The sequence below is a fragment of the Heterocephalus glaber genome, unplaced genomic scaffold (assembly GCF_053883595.1).
Source record: "Heterocephalus glaber isolate CG9 unplaced genomic scaffold, H.glaber_assembly_v1.0 deba00001457, whole genome shotgun sequence".
In the NCBI taxonomy this organism is placed as follows: domain Eukaryota; kingdom Metazoa; phylum Chordata; class Mammalia; order Rodentia; family Bathyergidae; genus Heterocephalus; species Heterocephalus glaber.
In genome coordinates this window covers 29,878,746-29,900,599 of record NW_028258305.1, presented here as the reverse complement: position 1 = coordinate 29,900,599, position 21,854 = coordinate 29,878,746, and the positions used below count along the sequence as shown (strand labels likewise).

The window sequence follows — 21,854 nt, the reverse complement described above, 5'->3', positions numbered from 1 at the left end:
TTCCAAGAGAATTTATAATGCAAATATATAAAATAATAGTAAGCACTCATCTTTTCTTTCTTTTCCCTCCCAGGGCTCCCCAAATGTATATGATCATGAAGTCACCATAGAAGCAGATACTTTTTTACCTGTGGATGAAACTCTGATTCCTACAGGTGGGTGAATTTAAACTTTGTATGCAGTGTGGAGTCATGGGTTGGATTCTAAGCCCAAGAAAGGACATTCATGAAGAAACTGATGAGACCCTTAAAAAGGCTGTAGTTTATAGAATTAGACCAGTGTTCATTTCCTAGTTTTGATATTTGTACCCTATTTATGTAAGATATTAACACTAGGGAAAGCTGGGTGAAAGGAATACAGAGATGTACTATTTTTGCCATAGTTCTATAAATTTAAAAATGATCTCAAAATTTCAAAGTTAAAAGAAAATCTGAGTAAGAGACTACTTCAAGTTTACCAGATACCTTATCCTAGAGGAGGGCTTTTGCTTTAGTTTAGCCTCTTTAACACAATGGGGTTGTATTTATGGCTGCTAGTTTACATTTTTTAGGAGGAAAATGATAAGCATGGAAGTCTGCCTACTACATAGCAACTTCAGTTAACAGCAGGAATTAGGAACTTTCATAAATATAGTGGCTATAAAACCAATTGGAATAATAATGAGAAATTGGAACAAATTAACTAAGAAATTTTGGCATCCCAATTTCGAATATTTTCCTGGCTCCAAGGCTGGATTTACAGGCTCTTATGTTTATCTCGGAAACGTATGTCTTCTTCTGATATTTAAATGGCTTAGTAGATGAGCATGACTAAGCTGGCCCTTCTTGGACTAGATGCACAATTGTTGCAGTAGAACTATATAGTATGAATTGTACAGAAAAAAACAGGGGTGCTGAGGATTTATCTCAGAGGCACTGCGCCTGCCTCGAAAGCACAAGGTTCTGAGTTCGATCCCTGGTAAACAAACAAGCAAACAAACAGTGGTGGCTGCTGTTTTGTGACTGATAAGGAAGAAAGTGAACTAAATAGCTTATAAATGCAGGTTATGAAATAATTGGGCATTTACAGTATATGTTAATAGAGTCTTCTTACGCTAAATTTTGATTAGATGAAAATCACAAAAATACATAGTCCATGCCATGTAAATAGTGTTTGTCATGATTGTAAGAAATCACTGTGGCAAAGCACAGTAGAGCCTAACTTGCAGTCTGATGGGCTGTACAGAACTCTTTTTCATCTCAGTTCAGCACCTTAAATGGCTGTTGGATGAAATTCTCTACCCCCGAGCTCTGTACTCTGGTAGGGAAAAAAATCCTATTTCTAGTCTTAGTATGGCTGTTAACTAGCTAGGGCACCTTTCACATTTGTGCAATGCTTTAACACTTAACCCTATGGATTTCCATTTCCTTTTCTGCAAACAGGAGAGACATTGAACTCAATTAGATTATTTTTAAAATCTAATTTTCTTGCTGGGTGTGGTGGGGCACAGCTGTAATCCCAGCACTCAGGAGGCTGAGGCAGGAGGATCGCTGAGAGTTCAAGGCCACCCTGGGCTACATAGAAAGACCCTGTCTCAAAAAAAAAAAGAAAGAACCCCCTCAATCTAATTTTCTTTTTAAAAAGATTAGGAAACTTACTGGGATATCCAGACTTTTATGTTTCCAAATTAGAAAAGCTACCCCGTAAATACAGGACTATCAAAACTAATTGGGAATATATGTGTTATATAGTCACCCCTCGGTTTCCATAAGGGCTACATTTCAGGACTCCCCCACAGACACTAAAATCTGCAAGTGCTCAAGTCCCTTATGTAAAATGGCATAGTATGATAGAAACAGTGGCTTGTAATCCCAGTTACTTGGGAGCTTTAAGCAAGAGGATTATAAATTCAAGACCAAGAAACGTAGTGGGATCTGACTCACAATAAAAAATTAAAAGGGCTGAGGATACAGTTAAGTGATAGAGCAGCCCTGGATTCTATCCCCAGCACCACATATACACACACAGAAAGGCATGGTATTTATATTTAACCAGCCCACATCCACCTTTGTACTTCAAATCATCTCTAGATTACTTATAATACCTAATACAATATAAATGCTATGTAGAAAGTTGCTAGGGTCAGGGATTTAGCTTAGTGGTGTCATCCCCTGCTGTGCAAGCGCAAGGATCCGAGCTCAATCCCCGTTACCAAAAAAAAAGAAAGTTGTTATACTGTATTATTTAGGGATAATGACAAGGAAAAAGTGTATATGTTCAGTATAGACCCAACTTTCCCCTCAATAATTTAGCTCTATGGTTTGTTGAGCCCATGGATGTAGAATCCAAAGATAAAAGGGACAACTGTATTTCAATTAAAAAGTTCTTTAAAAATGAATTAGGGGGCCGGGGATTTAGCTCAGTGGTTTTGCTGCCTGCTGAGCAGGCACAAGGACCCGAGTTCAATCCCCAGTACCCAAAAAAAAAAAAAGAGAATTAGGACAGGGCTGGGGATTTAGCTCAGTGTCTCCATGCCTGCCTCAAATGCATAAGGTCCTGAGTTCAATCCCTGGTTCCAAAAAAAAAAAGAGAGAGAATTAGGACAATAATGAGGAACAGAGGTAAACAGGCTACATTTATCAAAACAAAATACCAAAATACCATATGTTTTCATAAAAGATCTGTGTGTGTGTGTTGCTGAGGTTCAAACCCAGAGCCTTGCACATGCTAGGTAAATACTCTACCACAGAAATGCTCTACCACAGAGTTATAGGCCCAGTCTATGAATGAATTTTTTTTTTTTGGTACCAGGGATCGAACTCTGGTCCTTGTGCTTTTGAAGCAGGTAGCGAAACCACTGAGCTAAATTCCCGGCCCTGAGAATGAATATCTTAATACCACAAAAGTGGAGAAAATTTAATCTCAGAATAAAGAACAATTCTTCACATTGAATTCATTTAGCTTTTTAAAGAGTGATAGTAGATTAACCAGATGCATCTCTGTTTTCTGTCAACAGTGACAATTTTATCTTAAAGTCAGAATAATTGATCTGTAAGGCAACTTCTAGTTCTTGTGTTCTGTGATTCTGTGAGGGTCTGAGACTAACATTTTTACTGCTAGTTCTGCTACCCTTGAAATCCACTGGAACTCTGTCATAGAAGTAAATAAGTTACAGTAACTTCAAAGTTCATGAAAAATTCATAATTTTCTTCTACTTTTCCACATGTTCACCAGTCCTGCATGTTAACACCTATTTGCCTTGTTACACTTAAACAGAAATTGTATAAATCCTTTGGAACCGTGATGTAAAAATTCATGTATCTGGCATACTTACCATCAAGAAGGAATCTCCAGAAGCCAGATTTCATCTGACTCTTTTTGATCAAAAGCTCATAAACCAGTGCCCTAATTCCAAAGCCAATCCATTGGTCATTCAGGCGGTCATTCAGAAGCACCTCCTATGTTGCTGGGCTCTCCAGGAGTTGGCCGACTAGCAGAAGAGTCATCCAGAATTCTGTCCCTTGATAGAGACTATCTAATCAGGACCGATCTATCTAACTGGAGGTTGACACAGAGGAAAGCACAGCCTGGGAGCGCCCAGGTGGAGGAAATGAGAGTTCAATACAACCTGGAAGGACAAGTGGAAGTTTGTTAGACAGCCAGGGGGAGAAAGGTGTTCTAGATAAAGATAAACAGGTCTGGGCAGAACAGGAAAGAGCAGGATAAGGAAGTGCTTCTGAAGCATCTGGCTGCACCACACACTCTATGCCCTGGAGAGCTTGGCTGGCCCATGTGTGGTCTGTACCAGGCCTTAAGCACCTGCAGTCCCAGGGTTAGTCCTAGGTGACCCCAGGGGAATTCAAGGCCAACCCACATAGAGCAGATTCACAAGTGTATCTGAGTCCAGTCTCAAACTTCTGTGTATTCAGCCAGAAGTGGACTGAACCAGAAGCCTGCTTCTGAGATATGCAGTAAGAAGCTGTTAGGCCAGCTACACTCCATTAAGACTTCTCGGAATCAATATGCAGTATCTAGAAGTGGTGGTTGTTATGAACTGAGAAAAACAAGATACTAATAGCTTGTGAAATGAGTGAAAGTTTATGATATCAGCTAGTATATAGAGAAGACTTTACAAATAATCTATACCATAACCCTGTAAGATAGATGCTATTAATTTTTCTAATTAAACAGATGTGGAAACTGTAGAACAAGAAGTTTAAGTAACTTAGTGAGGATGTTGTGGTTTGGATATGACTTGACAGTGTCCCCCAAAGGTTCATGGGCTAGGAGCTTGGTCCTCAGGTGTCAGGGTTTAGAAGGTGGGGCCTAGTGCAAGACAGGCCACGGAATGTCTTCAGGAGGGATTAATGCTGTTGTCTCAAAGAAAGGCCACCTGCTGTGTGTGGCTTCTTCCTCAAGAGGCCTTTCCCTTCCTGCTTCTCCACCACATTATAATATAGCCAAGGAGGCTCCCACTAGAAGCTAAACAGATGGGGCCAGCCAACCTTGGGCTTTCAGCCTTAGTTATTTTGTTATAACAACAGAAAATGGCACATTACAGAAGATCATCCAGTTAACAAGTGGTGGAAAGCTAGAATTCACTAGGAGTCTGCTATCAGAACCCAGGCTCTTGGGCTGGGAGTTTAGCTCACTGGTAGAACACTAACCTAGCATGGATGAAGCCCTGGATTTGATCCCTACCTCTGGGAAAGAAAAAAAAAGATCAGGCTCTTTAACTAGACTCATACTCCATAGGTCTTATAGTGTGTTAGATGTTAAGAAGGTTTGGGATGATGAGGGAAAGTAAAGGCAAGAGGAAAGATAAAACATTAATTTCTTGACTATATATAGTCAAGAGCTAAGATCACTATATATAGTCTACTGGAGACCTCTGCAGTAGTTTCCAGTCTCCTGCCCAGAGTACAATGCAGGGCTGAAGAAAGTCTCAAAGACAGAATTAAAGAAAAAAGTGAGAAGCCAAGATGGCCAGTTCTGAGCAACCAGTAAAGGCCCCAGCCAGTCCAAGCCACTGCTATTTATTGATGACATGGTCAAATTGGGGTAAAGGGCTATGCGAGAGGATGTGCAGTTGCTATGAACACGTTACTGAAGTAGGCAAGGCTTGTAAAGGAAAAGACAAAGCATTCTTAAATTAGAAACATACCAGACAGGGCCGGGGATTTAGCTCAGTGGTTCTGGCACCTGGCCCCCAAGCTCAAGGTCCTGAGTTCGATCCCCAGTACCGAAAAAGAAATAGACCAGACAAAATATAGGCTGTGGTTATTAATTAACTGTATCTTTTTAGTCAAGATGATTCGAGTCACTCTGACCTCTGCATGAAGGCTTTGGCTAGACTCACTTCTATAAACAAGCCAGTTGTAAGGTTAACTTTTTACAGCCTGGACTGCTTACAGCCTCCTTTGGGCAGAATCAATAAAGCAGTCCCCCACTTCAGTCAAGAAACAAGAAGTAAGCCAACAACAAAAAAAACTTTTAACAGGCTTAACAGTTGTTCTCATTTCTTTGCCACCTTTTATACAGGTAAGGGACAAATTTTCACTTTGCAGTTCAGACTGGCTTTGAATTCATGGTAAAGACTCCTACCTAACCTGAGTTCTGGGATTACAGGAATGTGCCACCACACCTGGTTGGTTCTTGCTTTTCTCACCTGCAAAATCTTTTATCGTCAACTTACATTGAAAGTTCACCTTATATAAATGTGTAAATTGATCATTACTGTTGAAGATGATAGGAAAATCCCCTTTGAGTGAAAATTCACGTAGTAAAAGAAAACCTTTACCACTTACAAGGTAGCTGTCACAGTGTGTGACCATGGCTGAAAAGGATAAGAAAGATTACTTGGAGATGAGATTTAACTTAATCACCAAGAACTCAGAGGGGCTGCTTCTTGGCCATAAGAGAGCCTCAGGGAAACAGTAGCTAACTGAGACCTCTGCGGTTATTTATTTGTAAATCAAGGATATGAGGACAAAGACATAGAAGAGAAGCATTTTCAACAATTTGATGTAGGAGTTTTTGTCAGGGGACAGGGCTGGAATGGGATGGTTTGTTGCATGACACATGTTGACCTAGTTTATAGGCAATCTTATGGGGGCAGAGGGGACACAGTGGCCAAAGCAAAGCTCTCTGACAGTAACTTCCTCTTAATTCTCCTCACTGTTGTTCTGCAGATTCTGATCTAGACTCTAACCATGCATTCTAGAGTAGGGAGCTGTTGTTTCCCAAGTCCCTTCCTTAGCACACTCAGGTTAATCACTCCTTTGGCCAGCATCTCCCAATAATTCCTCCTTTTTTATTTTATAGTTTAGATTGAGCAGAGTGAGAAGAGAACAGGGTAGAGGGGTATTGGACTCCACGCAGGAAGGGTCATCAGGCTTCCACACAAAGGGTCCATGCGAATAGCATACAGAATGGTCCTAGGACTGCAAGAAAGAGCAGAAAAAAGATTACTCCAGTAGCTCTAAGAATCCAGATGTGAAAGTTGAGACCAGAGAACCAATGTTTAGGATTTAGCCAGTAGGCAGTGTCATTGAGATGATCATCCAAAGTAATGTTGCAAGCCTCCGCTTGAAGTTTATGAAGTTGGACCTGACATTGGCCTTGGAGATTAGTAATGTCTCTGTCCAGATTTATATGAAGAGCACTGTTGAGAAGGTGTTGAATCTCCTCCCAAGATTCAAGATAATTAAAAGGAGGGGCCGGGGATTTAGCTCAGTGGTTCTGCTGCCTGCCTTGCAAGCACAAGGTCCCGAGTTCCATCTCTGGTACCAAAAAAAAAAGGAATAGGAGTGGGCCAGGATTTAGCTCAGTGGTGCCATGCCTGCCTCAAAAGCACAAGGTTCTGAGTTCGATCCCTGGTACCAGAAAAATAAAAAATAAAAAGAATAGAAGTAATGCACATCAAGTAATACCCAGCATCACAACTAAGATGACTATGTGTCCATAGGGCTTGTTGGTGTTCACCACGCCAGTTGACAGCTGCCTCAGGACATCGTGTCTTTGTAGAATTTCTTTTTTTTTTGGTACCTGGGATCAAACTCGGGACCTTGCGCTTGCAAGGCAGGCAGCAGAACCACTGAGCTAAATCCCTGCCCCTTTGTAGAATTTCTTTATCAATATTAGTTTGAGTCAGTAATTCTGAGGTAACATTTTGGAAATAGCCATTCATAGTTTGAGCAGTTTGGATGGAGTAAATAAAGGCAACTGCTGTAGTCACAGATGTAGTGGCCAATGTAGTAGCTGCAATAATAGTTGCAATTAGAATTCCCAGAAAATGTGTTTTTCTAATATGTTCAAGTGCTAAGTTGATTTGTTCAAGAGTCAAATTTCCCACCCACACTCAAGTGAGATTGGTGGGGAGCCAGGCTTTGGGTTGCTGTCTGAGTACCATAACGTGTGTAATATTCAGTTGAGGAATATTATTATTTGTAACACAAGGAGTTAACCAGGTGGCATTACCAGGCAAGGAGATATTAAGTGCTTTAAAGGGTCTGTAATGATGATTAGAAGAATTATATTTGGTTATCTTGGGTTCCTGATTAATGAGGACTAGAATAGATGGATGGGCAATGAATATCATAACATGGTCAGAAGTATCATGAGGAAGCCATCTGAGTTTATAACAGTTATTGAGAACTACCAATTTTTTTTTTTTTTTGGTACTGGGGATCGAACTTGGGACCTTGCACTTGCAAGGCAGGCAGTGGAACTACTGAGCTAAATCCCCACCCTGATAACTACCAATTCTAATAATGCAAGGGAAAAGGGAATACTAGGCATCAAAGGGATTTCTTGATGGGCCAAAGTGTTTAAGGAGAGGCGTAGCAAGGGTCCAGCAAGCCCAGGATTCCGTAAAGGTGGACTGTTATAGTAATTAAAAGGCAAAGCATAATTCCATGTAGAATTAGACTCTAATTATGGCGTCTCCAGTTTTCTAGGGTTATTATATGTGCTGCTGAAGCAAGCACCCTAATTTTCTAGGGTTAGATATAAGCCAGATGAATAGTGGAGAGATTAGTGAACTACTGGCATGAAGCCTACTCCAAATTTAGGCCATCCCCTGTAGGTTATACACCATTGGGGATGAAAGGAAACACAATAACTACTATCAGTGATATCGGTGACTGTGCATAATAGAGATTTTTCTACCAGGAAATACCTGGGGTATTTTCCATGCATGAGGTAACAGGTGTTAACCACTGGACTAGCCAGAGTGGCTGTAGTCTCTCCCACAGTCCCTTGTGGGTTTGAGAGGCAGCAGTTAAGCTCCACTTGTGTATGAGATGCCATTAGAGGCTTTGAATCTCCCCATGTAACTATGTCAAAGGCGAAGCAAGAACATGAGCCCAATAAATCACGTCACTTACTTGAGGTATATATGTTGCGAATTCAGAAAGATAAGGAGCCTTTTCACCTTTGTAATTTTGAAGTTATTATTGACTTGTGCAATCATTGTAAGAAACAGGTTTCCAGAATTGAAGAGAATTCTTGTGCTTTGTAGTGTCTCACTTGGTGCCACATGGTATGGACCCACAGTCTTTGCAGGAATCCAAAGAGGGCCCATGCATGGGTTACAAAACAGATGCATATCTGCTCCGCCACATTAACAATTTTGTTGGACTCAGCTATCGTGAGCCTGACAGTGGGTAATGGTAAAGGACCAGTGGTTTTATTCTGTCCTTTGTGGGAATAAAGTGTTTCTCAACTGTGGTGAAACCTTTTGAATTATAATTTTTAAAATTTAAAATAAATAGTGCTTTATATACTCATTCTTTGGAGGGAGTTTCTCCATTATACTCTCCCTGTTTTGTTTTAATAATTGGGTCTTAAGGAGCCCATTGTCTTGTTTTACTATTGCTTGACCTATAAGATTATAAGGTATACCCATGATATGTTTAATATGCCAGAGTTGAAAGAAAACTCAAAAAGAATTGGAAATATAGATAGGGGCATTATCAGTCTTAATTTGTGAAGGCAATGCCATTACAGAAAAACATGAAAATAAATGAATTCTTTTTTTTTTTTTTTTGGTACTGGGGATCAAACCCAGGACCTTGCGCTTGCAAGGCAGGCGGTGGAACTACTGAGCTAAATACCTGGCCCTGTGAGAATAAATGATATTTAACGTGTTTTACAGTTGCAACTAATATATATATATTCCATCCAGAGTAGGCATCTATAGAAATATACTCATGTTCATCAAAGGGGTTAAGATTTGTCAGATTTCATTACTTTTAAACCACAAGGATTAACACCTATATAAGGAGCAGATTGTATCTGTTTTTGGCAATTGGGGCAGGTGCAAATGATTTTTTGGGCCTGTTGATGTGTAAGATTGTAAGAATGAACTTTTGGGCCTGTTTATGTGTAAGATTGTAAGAATGAATGAGTGCTTTAGCTTCTTTGTGAAAAAATTGATGTGAAACAAGAGTCTTTTATTTAGAGGTAGAAAGCATAACCAGTGTGTCGACCCACATGTTGCCTTCCACTAGGGGGCCAGGGAGATTAGAGTGAGAGTGTATGTGAGTAACAGAATGTATGTAACAGTACAGTGTCTAATTAATTTTTGTAGGGGTCTGAACATGTGAAAAAGAATTTTATCATTACCATTATGAATAAAGGTGGTTTCAATAACCTGTAGGATTCTCACAACATAAGCCAAATCAGTGACAATACTGAGTGGTTGATTAGGGAACTATTATTTTGTATCAGTCATGGTTGGCCTAGAAGTTGAATCTCTGTAGAAGGTTAGCAGATAACAAGTTGAAAGCTTTATAAAGAAAATTTGAGATCAAGGGCAACATAACACATTACCATAACAACCATGAGGATATTATTATATTAAGTGATATGAAGAAACTTTTATCCAAGTTTGTGATTTTTTTAATAGCATTATTTGAGAAGAATGTATCTGTCTATAGATGTATTTTATGTATCATTGTTTGGACTGTATAATGTTTGAACATGCTTAAGTATTGTAGGCCTTGAAAAAAGTATATGTATTTTTTGGTTGGCTGTCTATGTTGGATTTGCATGTATACTTTATTACGAATAGCTGGAGCACAAAGGAAAGTCAGATATTTGAGTTTAAAAGTTTATCATCATGGGTAATTTTAGCCTGGGAGTCACCAATATGATGAGATGGTTTTTAGCTTTGTATCTTTGAAAATCTATAGATCTGAGAAATCTAAATATGTTTAGTACAGCAAAAGGCCAGGAATATTGGATGTTACAAACTAGGTTTGTAACTGTCTAAAAAGGTAGCTTTGCCTTATGTTGTGTCGTTGACCAATTTAGGTGTCTCTACTAGTGCTGCAGAAAAGCTTGTGTTTAATATTAATCTCCAAAATGAGAGAAAAAAAGAGAATTAGGCTCCTGGGCCTGCAGGTCTGTGCAGAGCTGCAGACATGGGTCTCGAGTCCATGGGATGGGGCTTGTTAAAGTTGTCAAGCATACGGCCTACTTTAAGAGATAGCAAGTGAAGTTTAGAAGAAGACAAGAGGGCAAAACTGATTACTAGGCTCAGAAACACTTGGTGATCCAAGACAAAAATAAGTACAACACACCTAAATACAGCATAATAGTTTGTGTAACTAACAGAGACATCATTTGTCAGATTGCCTATCGCTGTATTAAAGGGGATATAATAATCTGCACAGCACATGCACTACCAAAATACAGTGTGAAAGTTGGCCTAACAAATTATGCTGCAGTAGATTGTACTAGTCTGCTGCTGGCCCACAGCTTCTCAGTAGGTTTGGTATGGATAAGATCTATGAAAGTCAGGTGGAGGTGACTGGAGATGAATACAATGTGGAAAGCATTGATGGGCAACCTGGTGCCTTCACCTGCTATTTAGATGCAGGCCTTGCCAGAACTACAACTGGCAATAGTTTTTGGAGCCCTGAAGGGTGCTGTGGATGGAGGCTTGTCTATTCCTCACAGTATCAAATGATTCCCTGGTTATAATTCTGAAGGCAAGCTGTGTGTTACCTAATGGAATAAAATGAAGATGCTTACAAGAAACAGATCTCTCAGTACATAAAGAACAACATAACTCCAGATATGATGGGGGAGATGTATAAGAAAGCTCATGCTGTGCTTGCTTTGGGAGCACATACACTAAAACTGGAATGAAAGCTCATGCTGCTATACAAGAGAATACAGTCTATGAAAAGAAGCCAAGGAGAGAAGTTAAAAAGAAGAGGTGGGGGCCAAAGGTTTAGCTCAGTGGTTCTGCCACCTGCTTCGCAAGCACAAGGTCCCAAGTTCGATCCCCGGAACCGCCCCCCTCAAAAAAGAAAGAAGAGGTGGGACGGTCCCAAAATGTCCCTTGCGCAGAGGAAAGATTGGGTGCCTCAAAAGAAGGCAAGCTTCTTCAGAGCTCAGACATGGGCTGCTGAGAAGTAAACCAAATTTTCTATGAGGATTTTTCAGATAAAGACCAATAAACTTATTCATCAAGAAAAAAAAAAAAAAAGACACACACACATGAGAATTAAGGCCTGGGGATGTAGCCCAGAGACACCATGCCTACCTGGCAAGCACAAGGTCCTGAGTTGGATTCTTGGTACAGGAAAAAAAAAGAGAATTATAGCCTTTGTCTGAAAGCATCAGATGAATTGGAAAGGAGAGTTGAGACCTGGGAAAGAGTGACTGATGAGAGTCAGGGCATCGCCCCCTAATCTTTTAGCAACAAGGAGCTTTTAGAAGTGGTAGTCTGGGCTCAAACAAAGAACAAAGCTTAAAATAACTAAATACATATATTACTTTCTATGAAATCCATCCTCCACGAATCTGTTTTTGACATACTTGAGCTTTTAGTCTTTGCCACTATGTCTTCTTTTTCCTGTCTTTGGGAGGGCAAAAACTTATCATCTAAAATCTTTTCATATCAAAATGTATCTTGGGCCGGGGATTTAGCTCAGTGTTTCTGCCGCCTGCCTCGCAAACGCAAGGTCCTGAGTTCAATCCCAGGTACCAAAAAAATATGTATCTTATACTTAAAGCCTTTTGCCATACTGTCTTCTCCATCCTACTGTTTATTTCTTTCTATAACAAACCTGGCTGTGGCTGCTTGGATTCATAGTGTCTGTGTGTTTTCTCTAATTGTTACATTGTAAATTTGACTGACTGCCGATCAGCCTCTCCTGGCTGCCAATAAATCAGGTAACCTTGTCTGTACTGAAGCAGCAGGAGAACAAATTAACCCTGTACCTGCAGTCCAAAAAGTTACAAAGTGCAAGAAACATTTTAAGCATATCACTTAAACAAAAATACCAATTTAAAATGAAAGCCCAATGTAAATTCATCGATCAGCTAAGATTTGCAACAGTGGGCTCTTGTAAATTCAGGAAACAACATTTACGTCCAACAGATCATGTGGGCAAAATTCCAGAAAGAATTTTTGTTCCTATCCTTGTTTTTCTAGGCTTAAAACGTTTGTTTGTTATTTTTGGTTGGTCCCTGTGACAGTTTTTTTCTGTAATCTCCAGTGGAGGTTTTATGTGTACTCTGACAGCAGCTTTCCTGTTCATTCAAGACAAAGTATTTATAGTCTAATTTTTTACTTTGGCTTGTTTGAGAGGTTGTTTGGTCACCACAAGGGTCTGTTTTATTCCATCTGCAGCAGTGTCACTGTTCTTAAAAAACTCTCAAGTATTCTATGGCTTCTGCATAGAGGCAAAAAATCCTAGGTAAACTGGACCACCTGAAGAGGGGGTGGGATATGTCTCCCTCTCCACCAGGACCCATTACGCACAGGCACGGAAGTTCCTGGGTCAACCTCTGATTGCAAAAGAAGTGAATTTACTTGAGATCCGAATTGGACTCCAGATGCAGTGAAAGCAAGGCTGTAATTTAATACTTTTTCAAGAGTGAATTTTCCAGCGCACACAAAGCAGCTGCAAGTGTGGTGCTTAGCCATAGCATCTTTGAACTTTTGTAAAAAAACTGATAAGAGCTTCTTTGGGGAGAACATGATACCTTAAGCCTGTTACCATAATTTTAATTTGTCCCATATAATCTGTTTTTAAATTTCGAGACATATCTGTAAAGGGGCTGTGGTGACTTTGAGTCAGCTCCCTTGCTGGGGCGTGAACATTTCATGATTGACTCCCAGTTAGTTTGGGGATGTGGGGAGTTGCACCCTTTTCCCCTTTACATCACATCAACATCTACATCAAATTTAAAGCAGTATTGATTAGCCCAATGATACCTTCTTCTACATTTTGGACATTTTGGCTTTGGTTTTGTACCAGTATCTTGTTTATTATTATCATTTTTTTTGGTACCAGGGATTGAACTCGGGTCCTTGCACTTGCAGGGCAGGTGGTGGAACCACTGAGCTAAATCCCCGGCCCTCATTTATTATTTTTACAATCTTTTTTAAGGTGACCTTCCTTGTCACAGTTGTAACATTTCCAAAGCTGCAAGGCTGCAGCAAGAACTTGAGCTTTATGGGATTCCATCCTTACATTTTGGCAGGTCTTAATCATTTCTGCAATACTTTTTTGTTTTTTGGAGGGAGGACAGGGTATCACTATATAGATCAGGCTGTCCTTAAACTCACCACGTGGCTCAGGCTGACCTCAAACCTGTGGCAACCTTCCTGCCTCAGTCTCCGGACTGCTGGGATTACAGATGTGTGCCACCAGGCCGGACAATTTCTGCAGTATTTAAATTTTTTTTCCTTAAGAAGACCTTCTACGAGAGGGGAAGATGGATGGGTAACCAAGGATCCTGAGGGAGCATAGGAGGTGGGGAGGGGGAAACAATTTCTCCTTTGGAGCCTCTTTTGTTTGTATAGTGGGAATAGTGACCCCGCAAAGGTACCACATCATGAGGTGAGCACCCTTTCCTGAGCTGAGACTGTTTCAGTTTGCAACCAACTTGTTCCCAGTCCTCTACCTCCATGTTACCCTCCAACAAGAACCAGGGATAGTGCTGGCAAATGACAGTTAACAATTCAACAAGCTGCGGCTCTGAAACCTTACATCCAGACATTTTAAAAAGACGTTGTAAGTGCTACTTAAAACACTTTTTCTCTTTAGACGAAGTTTGACCCATGATAGTAACACAAATGAGAAAACAAAAGCTTAGAAAAAGAGCATGTAAAGAAACACTGCCCCCGCTTAGTAAGCAACTGGGCTGTGATAACCTCTGGGTGGAAAAGACCTAGGCTGTGACCTCACTGAGAGGTCACTTACCCATGGCTGTCTGTGTCTCCCTTACCAAGACTGAAATGAAGAGTTGGCATCCTGATTCTTTTTCAGGCTTTGGGAGCCCAGTCCTATATGCTGGGTTGTAACTGGAGGGTTTTTGTGGGGGGTTTTTGGTACTGGGGATTGAACTCAGGACCTTGTGCTTGCGAGGCAGGCGCCGGAACCACTGAGCTAAATCCTCGGCCCAGTAACTGGAGGTTTTGCTTGCGGTTTCATAGCTCACAGTGATGCCCCACTGTTTCTTTACCTGAGATGTGACTTTGTGCCCCACACTGGGGACCACTTGTTGCAGTGTGGACTTGTGGATGTGCAGAGGACGAGAAAGATGACTCAGAGACAAGATTTAGTTCAATCACTGAGAATTCAGAGGGGCTGCTTCTTGGGCATAAGAGAGCCTCAGGGAAACAGCAACCAACTGAGACTTCTGCAGTTATTTATTTGTAACTCAAGGACATGAGAACAAAGACATAGAAGAAAAGCATTTTGCAACATATCGTATAGGAGTTTTTGTCAGGGGACAGGGCTGGAATGGGATGGTTTGTTAGTTTAGGCAATTTTCCTAGGGCAGAGGTGACACATGGCCAAAGCAAACCTCTCTGACAGTAACTTGCTCTTAATTCTGCTGACTGTTCTGTAGATTCTGATCTAGACTCTAACCGTGCATTCCAGAGTATGGGAGATGTTGTTCCCCATGGTGCCTTCCTTATCGGAACTCAGGTTCAATCACTCCTTTGGCCAGCATCTCCTCATAGCTTTCAGTTACCTGGAACGTTCCCTTTGGGTGGAATGCCTCACTCTTCAGCAAAGATGCTGGGTAATAGGTTCATTCCAGACCCTCTGCTCTCCCTGGCCTTCCCTATGGCTGCTGCATGGTTGTGATGAAGCCTTAAGAAGCCAGCAGTAGAAAACTATAAACAATTCTGGTGGGGCCAGAGATTTAGCTCAGTGGTTCCACCGCCTGCCTCGCAAGTGCAAGTTCCCTGGTACCAAGAAAACCCCAAAACAATTCTGGTCTCCTTGACTATGAATGACTTTTACTCCATAAACCAGTTTTTTGTTCACCGCAACAGTTCTCTGCTTCCTACGCCAAATCCTTGCTTGTGTCTTTATTTTTTAAAATCTCTTACTAGGGTCCTAACATTTCTTATTAATTTTACTTGGATGCCTTGGAGAGAAAAGTCATTATTACTATCACTGTAGCAGACAAGAAGGCAAGCACCAAAATCCCCTTAACAGATAACTAAACCATGTCTGAAAATGGCTCATGCTGGAGTGAATTGGAGGGGTGCTGGGGGCAACATTTTAACCAAGAGGGCTCTTATCAGATCATCTACATTCCTTGAATTCTGTGTGGTTTGTCACAGGTGCTTAATCTGACATTCAATCAGCCTCCTATTGACTTTCAGCAAGTCCTGTAGGGTCCCTTCTAAGATTGTGTGTTTCTGTCACACACACACACACACACACACACACACACACACACACCCTTTGTGGCTTTTAGTTTATGCTTATGTTTTAACTTTTTGTTTTTGTTGCCTTTTATAAAAGCTATGACCAGAGCTATTCTTCAGAGAAGTGCTGATGCAGATCTAAATTTTGGGTGTATTTTTCACCCTGACACTCAATCTGTCATTTACCCAACATTCACAGTAAATAATTTTGCAGGTGAGGGGAAAATGATTTGTTATGAAAACACAGCACCTTTTATTTTACAGTAACTATAATACTGTGGCTGGGTTACTCAGTAAAAGGGACAGACTTCTGTCTGTGGGTTTGGGGAGGGGTGAAGTCCTGTATACTGACTTGTTTCTTTCTTACTTAACTGTTAATGCATAGAAAGGAAAAAGACTCCATGGCAGACAGTTAGAGGAGCCAAAGCAAGCATGCTATGATGAAATTGCCTCCTGTCTTAAACTTGGAATCCCCAGGCAGACTTGCACCCCAGGCAGGGTCCAGAGACTTCTGGCAGCCTTGGGCACCTGCTTTGCTCTTGCCTTTCTTCCTGTTGGCAATTTTTAGGGCCGTTTAAAATGTCTTCAGCCCTTTTGGTCAGTAAAGCTCAGAAGCCTGTGCAATGTGGCTTCTTCATTCTCCTTTTTCTCCATTCTCCTATATCAAAAGGCTATTGTTTTCTCCAAGTCTGATGTAAAAGCCTCAGAACATGTAGAAGTATCCATAGCCTTCAAAGGGGCCCAGTCAGGTAACTCAGTGTCACCTACATCTTCCCCTTAGGAAATTCCTGCCATCTTGTCAGCCCTGGAGCCTTCCTCACACAGGCAGATAATATTTTCCATGTGTGCTAGGCTGGAAAATTATCACATCTTTGCTCTTCTGCTTGAAAAAAAACAAACCAAAGAGCCAAGTGCAGCGGTGCACACCTATAGTCCCAGCCACTCGGGAGGCTGAGCAGGAGGATACTGGACCCCAAGAGCTCAAAGCTGCCTGGGCAACTTAGTAAGATCCTGTTGAAAGAAAAAAGAAAAAGCCAAAAAATACTTTGAATAAACTCCACCACCTGGCTTCTAAAGCAGCTCCTCTGTGTGACCTTCTGGGTACTTGGGAGTCTGCAACTGTATTTTAAACACGGTCCTTGCTCGTAGCTACCCCTTTCCTGTACCGGACGTGCAGCACTAGCAGAGCTTATGCACAGCTGAGAGCTCATTTTAACCACAGACTAGGAGGAGTTTGCAGCTCAGTTGTCGGCCTTAGTTTATATTCCACAATCAGTTTAGCTGTGCTTCTTCCAAGCATTGTTTTTAGCTATTTTTTTAAAAATCATATTCATAAAGCATTACTCCTGTGTGGGATGGAAGCCCTCTCAGTGCAGCATCGTAGTTCTCCTCAGGAGTGTTTTTTGTGGTTACTGAAGTCAGGGCCAGCCTGGTAGGATCCCACAAGTGGTGCTCCAAGAAGCCATTTACTGGAAAGGACAGATATATGAGGTGTGATTGGAAAATATGGTAAATGCTTAACAATTTTAAAAAATTTACTACAGTAAAAGACATACTAATTCCTCTCAGAATTCCCCCCCTTACTTTGAACACACTTATCCCATCATTCTTGCCACTTTCTGAAGCAGTTCTGAAAATCCTCCTCTGTGAATGTCTTTAGTTACACTACCTCTGTATCCTGAGTTGATTAAAAATGTTTTCCTTCATAGTCATTTTTACTTTGGGGAGGAGCCGGAAGTCACATGGTGCCAGATCTGGTGAATAAAGTGGATGAGGAACCACCATCCGTTTCTATGAGCCTGTCTTTCTGTTGGATGGCACTCAGCAGCAGCTTTCACTGTATTTTATTTTATTTTATGGTACCAGGGATCAAACTCAGGTCCTTGCGCTTGCACAGCAGGCAGTGAAACCACTGAGCCAAATCCCTGGCCCTATTTTATTTTTTTTCCTCACACCTCATAAAGACATGAAAGAGGACTTCCAGAACTGCTTCTGAAAATAGCAAGGATGATGGGATAAGTGTGTTCAAAATGAGGGAGAGTATTTTGAGTATGATTAATACCAATGTGTCTTTTAATGTAATAATTTTTTTTTTTGGTCTCAGAGATTGAACTCGGGACCTTGCATTTGCAAGGCAGGCAGCGGAACCACTGAGCTAAATCCCCGGCCCTAATGTAATAATTTTTTTAAGATATAAATATTCACTATATATTTCAATCACCCCTCCTATAATGAATGTTCAGGATAGAGAGCACTCTGGTACCAAATCCCTGCACCACCATGTCTAGCATTCAGCTTGGAGACTTAATTCTAGTGTCCTGCCCTGTGGCAACAAGAGGAAACTGGTCTCTGGTGCCTTGCTCAAGTGGTGAGAAAATCCAATCCCGATTTGTCCAGGGATTAATTCATTCCCAGGACGGTAAATATTACATTTCATCCATTCGCCTTACAGAATGGTGAGCAGAGGAGACAGACTAGGCAAGGTGCCTGGCAGGACAGCACCATGAATGGAGCACAGTGCAGGACTGCAGGGGCCTTTTTTCCTTTTCATTTTGCTGCTCTCTATGTGTACTAATAGATAAGGAATTAAGAAAGCAAAAATGAATGCTTTAACCAGGGCTTCTGCCTCTTATAGTACCATTTGTAAAATCTTCCTTTATTCTTCCTTGAGAAAAGATACCTTTAAATTTATAAAAATTTATCCAAGCTTTATTTTTAAAAAACTTAGATTCTCTGTCCTTCAGCCCATCTGTGTCTACCTGCTGTTCTCACTGCGCTCAGTTTCTGAAAGCTCATTCTAAAATTACATGAAAGCAACCCCATTTTGACAAAATTAGAGTTCTGGGAGGAAAGGCTTACCACAAGGCTGGGGAGAGAAGCCCAGCAAGACTTTTCTACTTTTTTTCAACCTCTCTCCGCTCAACCTACAATTTGGCCAGTGACATAATTACTTCCCTAGGGCAGGGATTTGTCTCTGCGTTGGAGAAATGACAAGGTCCAAAGAAGTCTCCTGTCTCAAAGAGGCTGCAGAAGAAGTTTCTTTTTATCTTCAGGTATTAGCATAGGGGTTTGAATCTTTCTGGAGCACCTGACAGAAAATTCCCTTAGATATTCTATAACCCTAAAATCCTGGGCACAGCATTTGTTTGAATCATCCGGGAATATGCTTCTCTTTCTTGTTTACGTTTTCTCCCAATGATTAGTCCTGCTGATTTTTAACTCCAAAGTAGTTCTCAAATCTGGATGCTCAGTATGTCTTTTTTTTTTGGATACTGGGGATCGAACTCGGGACCTTGCGCTTACAAGGCAGGCGACGGAACCACTGAGCTAAATCCCCGGCCCCCTCAGTACGTCTTCTTGGTGACATGACTCCATCCCTGTCAGCACTGCCCTGGCTTCGGTGCTCTTTTCTCATCCAGATTAGTGCCTTGCTTGTATTATAGACTTCATAAATTGGGATTGATAAATGAATGCATGAATCTAGGCAGTTGCTCTCTTACTTAAAAACAGTTAAGATTCGGCCAGGGATTTAGCTCAGTGATTTCGCCGCCTGCTGCGCAACTGCAAGGACCCAAGTTCGTTCCCTGGTACAAAAAAAAAAAAAAAAAAAAATTAAGATTTATCTTCTAAATCTCCTAGGGGATTTAGCTCAGCGGTGCCATCGCCTGTCTTGCAAGTGCAAGGTCCTGAGTTCCATCCCCAGTACCAAAAAAAAGGATGTCTCTTCTATATGGTTCCTAACGGTATCTATCTAAAATGCAGAACTTGTGTTACGTACATGTACCAGTTCCCCACAGTGAACATAACCATTATGTACTATAAATATGTACTAATAAACTTTTTTTTAAATTGGTAAAAAAACAAATAAGAATAAAATGAAAAACTTAAAAGACCTTTTAGATGGCTACCAGGCCTCTCCAGCAGCTGCTCTCCAGGACGTGTCTCAGTGTAACTCACCCAAACCTGACCTGTTTCCATACATCCCTCTCCCCTGCCTACCACGACCCCACAAACACCCCCTTCTTTACCATACAAATCCCTGCTCATCCGTCAAGACTCACAGTTTCTCCTGGGAAATCTTGTCCCCATTTCCTGGAAACAATAGGTCATCTCTTGGGCTCCCCTCTCCCCTTTCCCCTCAGACAACCTTTGGACCTAACTGTAGATCCAAAGTAGAGATGGGGGGGCACGGATTTAGCTCAGTGGTTTTGCCGCCTGCTGCGCAAGCACAGGGACCTGGGTTCGATCCCCGGTACCAAAAAAAACAAAAAAACAAAGTAGAGATGGTCTCTTCAGGCTGAAGCTGGAAAACTAATCCATGTTAAACACAAAAGTGAAACCACATAAGAGCTGATCTGTACATTGTAGGAACAACCACTTCTTTCCCTCATAGCCAGTCTCTCCACTCTTCCCCCTTCTTTATAGTTGCTATAAATACAATATATTAATGCACTATGGTGTGAGAACCGGGATTCAGAAAACCAGGTACAGGTCTCAGCTCTGCTTCCCCCCTGGTATGCTTTTTTTTTTTTGGTACCGGGGATTGAACTCGGGCCCTTGCACTTGCGCAGCAGGCGGCGAAACCACTGAGCTAAATCCCCGGCCCACCACCCAGTATGCTTTTGAATCAGCCATGAAAACTCTCTGAGCCCCATCAACCAAATCTGTAAAATCTGATTACATGGGGATTGCGTGAGTTAAACATTTTTTTTGGTACCGGGGTTCGAACTTGGGACCTTGCAGCTGTGAGGCAGGCAGCGGAACCACTGAGCTAAATTCCCGACCTTACGTGAGTTAGACTCTTGAGATCCTGTCCATTTCTAACATCTAATTCACAGACTACATGGGGGCCAGGACTGTAGCTCAGTGTGAGGGGTTGAGTATGTACAAGGCCCTGGGTTCAATGCCTGGGACCATAAAAATAAAATAAAATAATGAGAAAAAAAAGAAAAAGAAAATAAAATGGATTTATATCTGACTTCTGAACAGCAACAATAAAAGCCTGAGGTGCACAGAACCTATATAACCCTATGTGTCTTGATAGATGGAAGAACTTCAAGGGATCCAGGGTCCTCTGCAATGCTATGGAAAACCCTGTCATCTTGGTCCACACAGGGATTTTCTTGCCTTTTCCCTCTCTCAGGGTAATGATAGTTTATGGCTGCCCTACTGTACCTTACCATGCATAAAGAAAGTAATTGTTTTGTTTTGTTTGAGATACTGGGGATCGAACTCAGGACCTTGGACTTGCCAGGCAGGCACACTGCCACTGAGCTAAATCCCTGGCCTTTTTCTCTTTTTTTGAGACAAGGTCTCACTATGGAGTCCAGGGTGGCCTTGAACTCACTATGTAACCCAGGCTGGCCTCAAATTCACAGCAATTCTCTAGCCTCAGCCTTCTGAGTACTGGGATTATAGGCATGTACCACACACCCAGCCAAAAGTCATTTAAAAAAACCCTACAAAAACAACAATAGTGCTTCCTTTTGGGTATATTTGGGGGTAGTTTGGTGTTTTATTTTGCCAATTCATCACCACTGAATTTCCTGAAGGGAGGTAGAATGCTAGCTAGTGGAAGAAGATGTCACAACAAGAAAAAACAACTTCCCCAAGTGCCACCCAGAGGAATATTAACTATGCAGGCCTTGGACTCGATGGCTCTTTTTTGGTTCTGCTTGACTCAACACATGAAAAGGCTTTCAGGCATCCACCTGCTGTTGATCCAGGTAGGATTCAGGCCTAGACATAGAGATGTAAAGTGCAGAGCAGGCCAACACGCTGGCGGCATATGGAAGTGGAAAACCGGCACCCTGTGCTGTGGTTGTTACCAGCTCTGCAGTTCTGGAGATTCAGCTTCAGCTGCTGGTCTGCTCCCCGATATTATTTTTTTGCCCCCCAAGTGATATCAAGTACCTCCTTGGTCCCAGGAACTATCCCAGCCCTGTGGAAGTAATGTTGAGCCAACTAGATATCTGCCTTCGTGGAGAGCATAGAGGTATGGCCATGGCACAAGTCCTGTCCCCAACAAAATATGGCTCCAGTTGAGGAAGTGCCTGATTCATATTGAAAGGATTAAATTCACAACACTCGATCATGTGGAATGGTATTTACCCTGGAGCTGCCTATTCTATGATAGGTTCCTCTTAGATAGTATTCAGGGAAGTTCAGTGCAGAAATCCAA

The 21,854-nt window shown here is 41.5% G+C and overlaps 1 protein-coding gene and 1 pseudogene across 1 annotated transcript in view; both read left to right on the top strand.

Moving 5' to 3' along the window:
- Positions 1-21,854, top strand: part of Galm (galactose mutarotase) — a 79,580-nt gene that overhangs the window by 31,344 nt on the left and 26,382 nt on the right. The window contains exon 4 of the mRNA XM_004839319.3: positions 74-155. Within this exon, the coding sequence (XP_004839376.1) occupies positions 74-155 (82 nt within the window). The remainder of the gene's footprint in view (positions 1-73; positions 156-21,854) is intronic.
- LOC147827014 (large ribosomal subunit protein uL18 pseudogene) lies at positions 162-11,227 on the top strand (annotated as a pseudogene).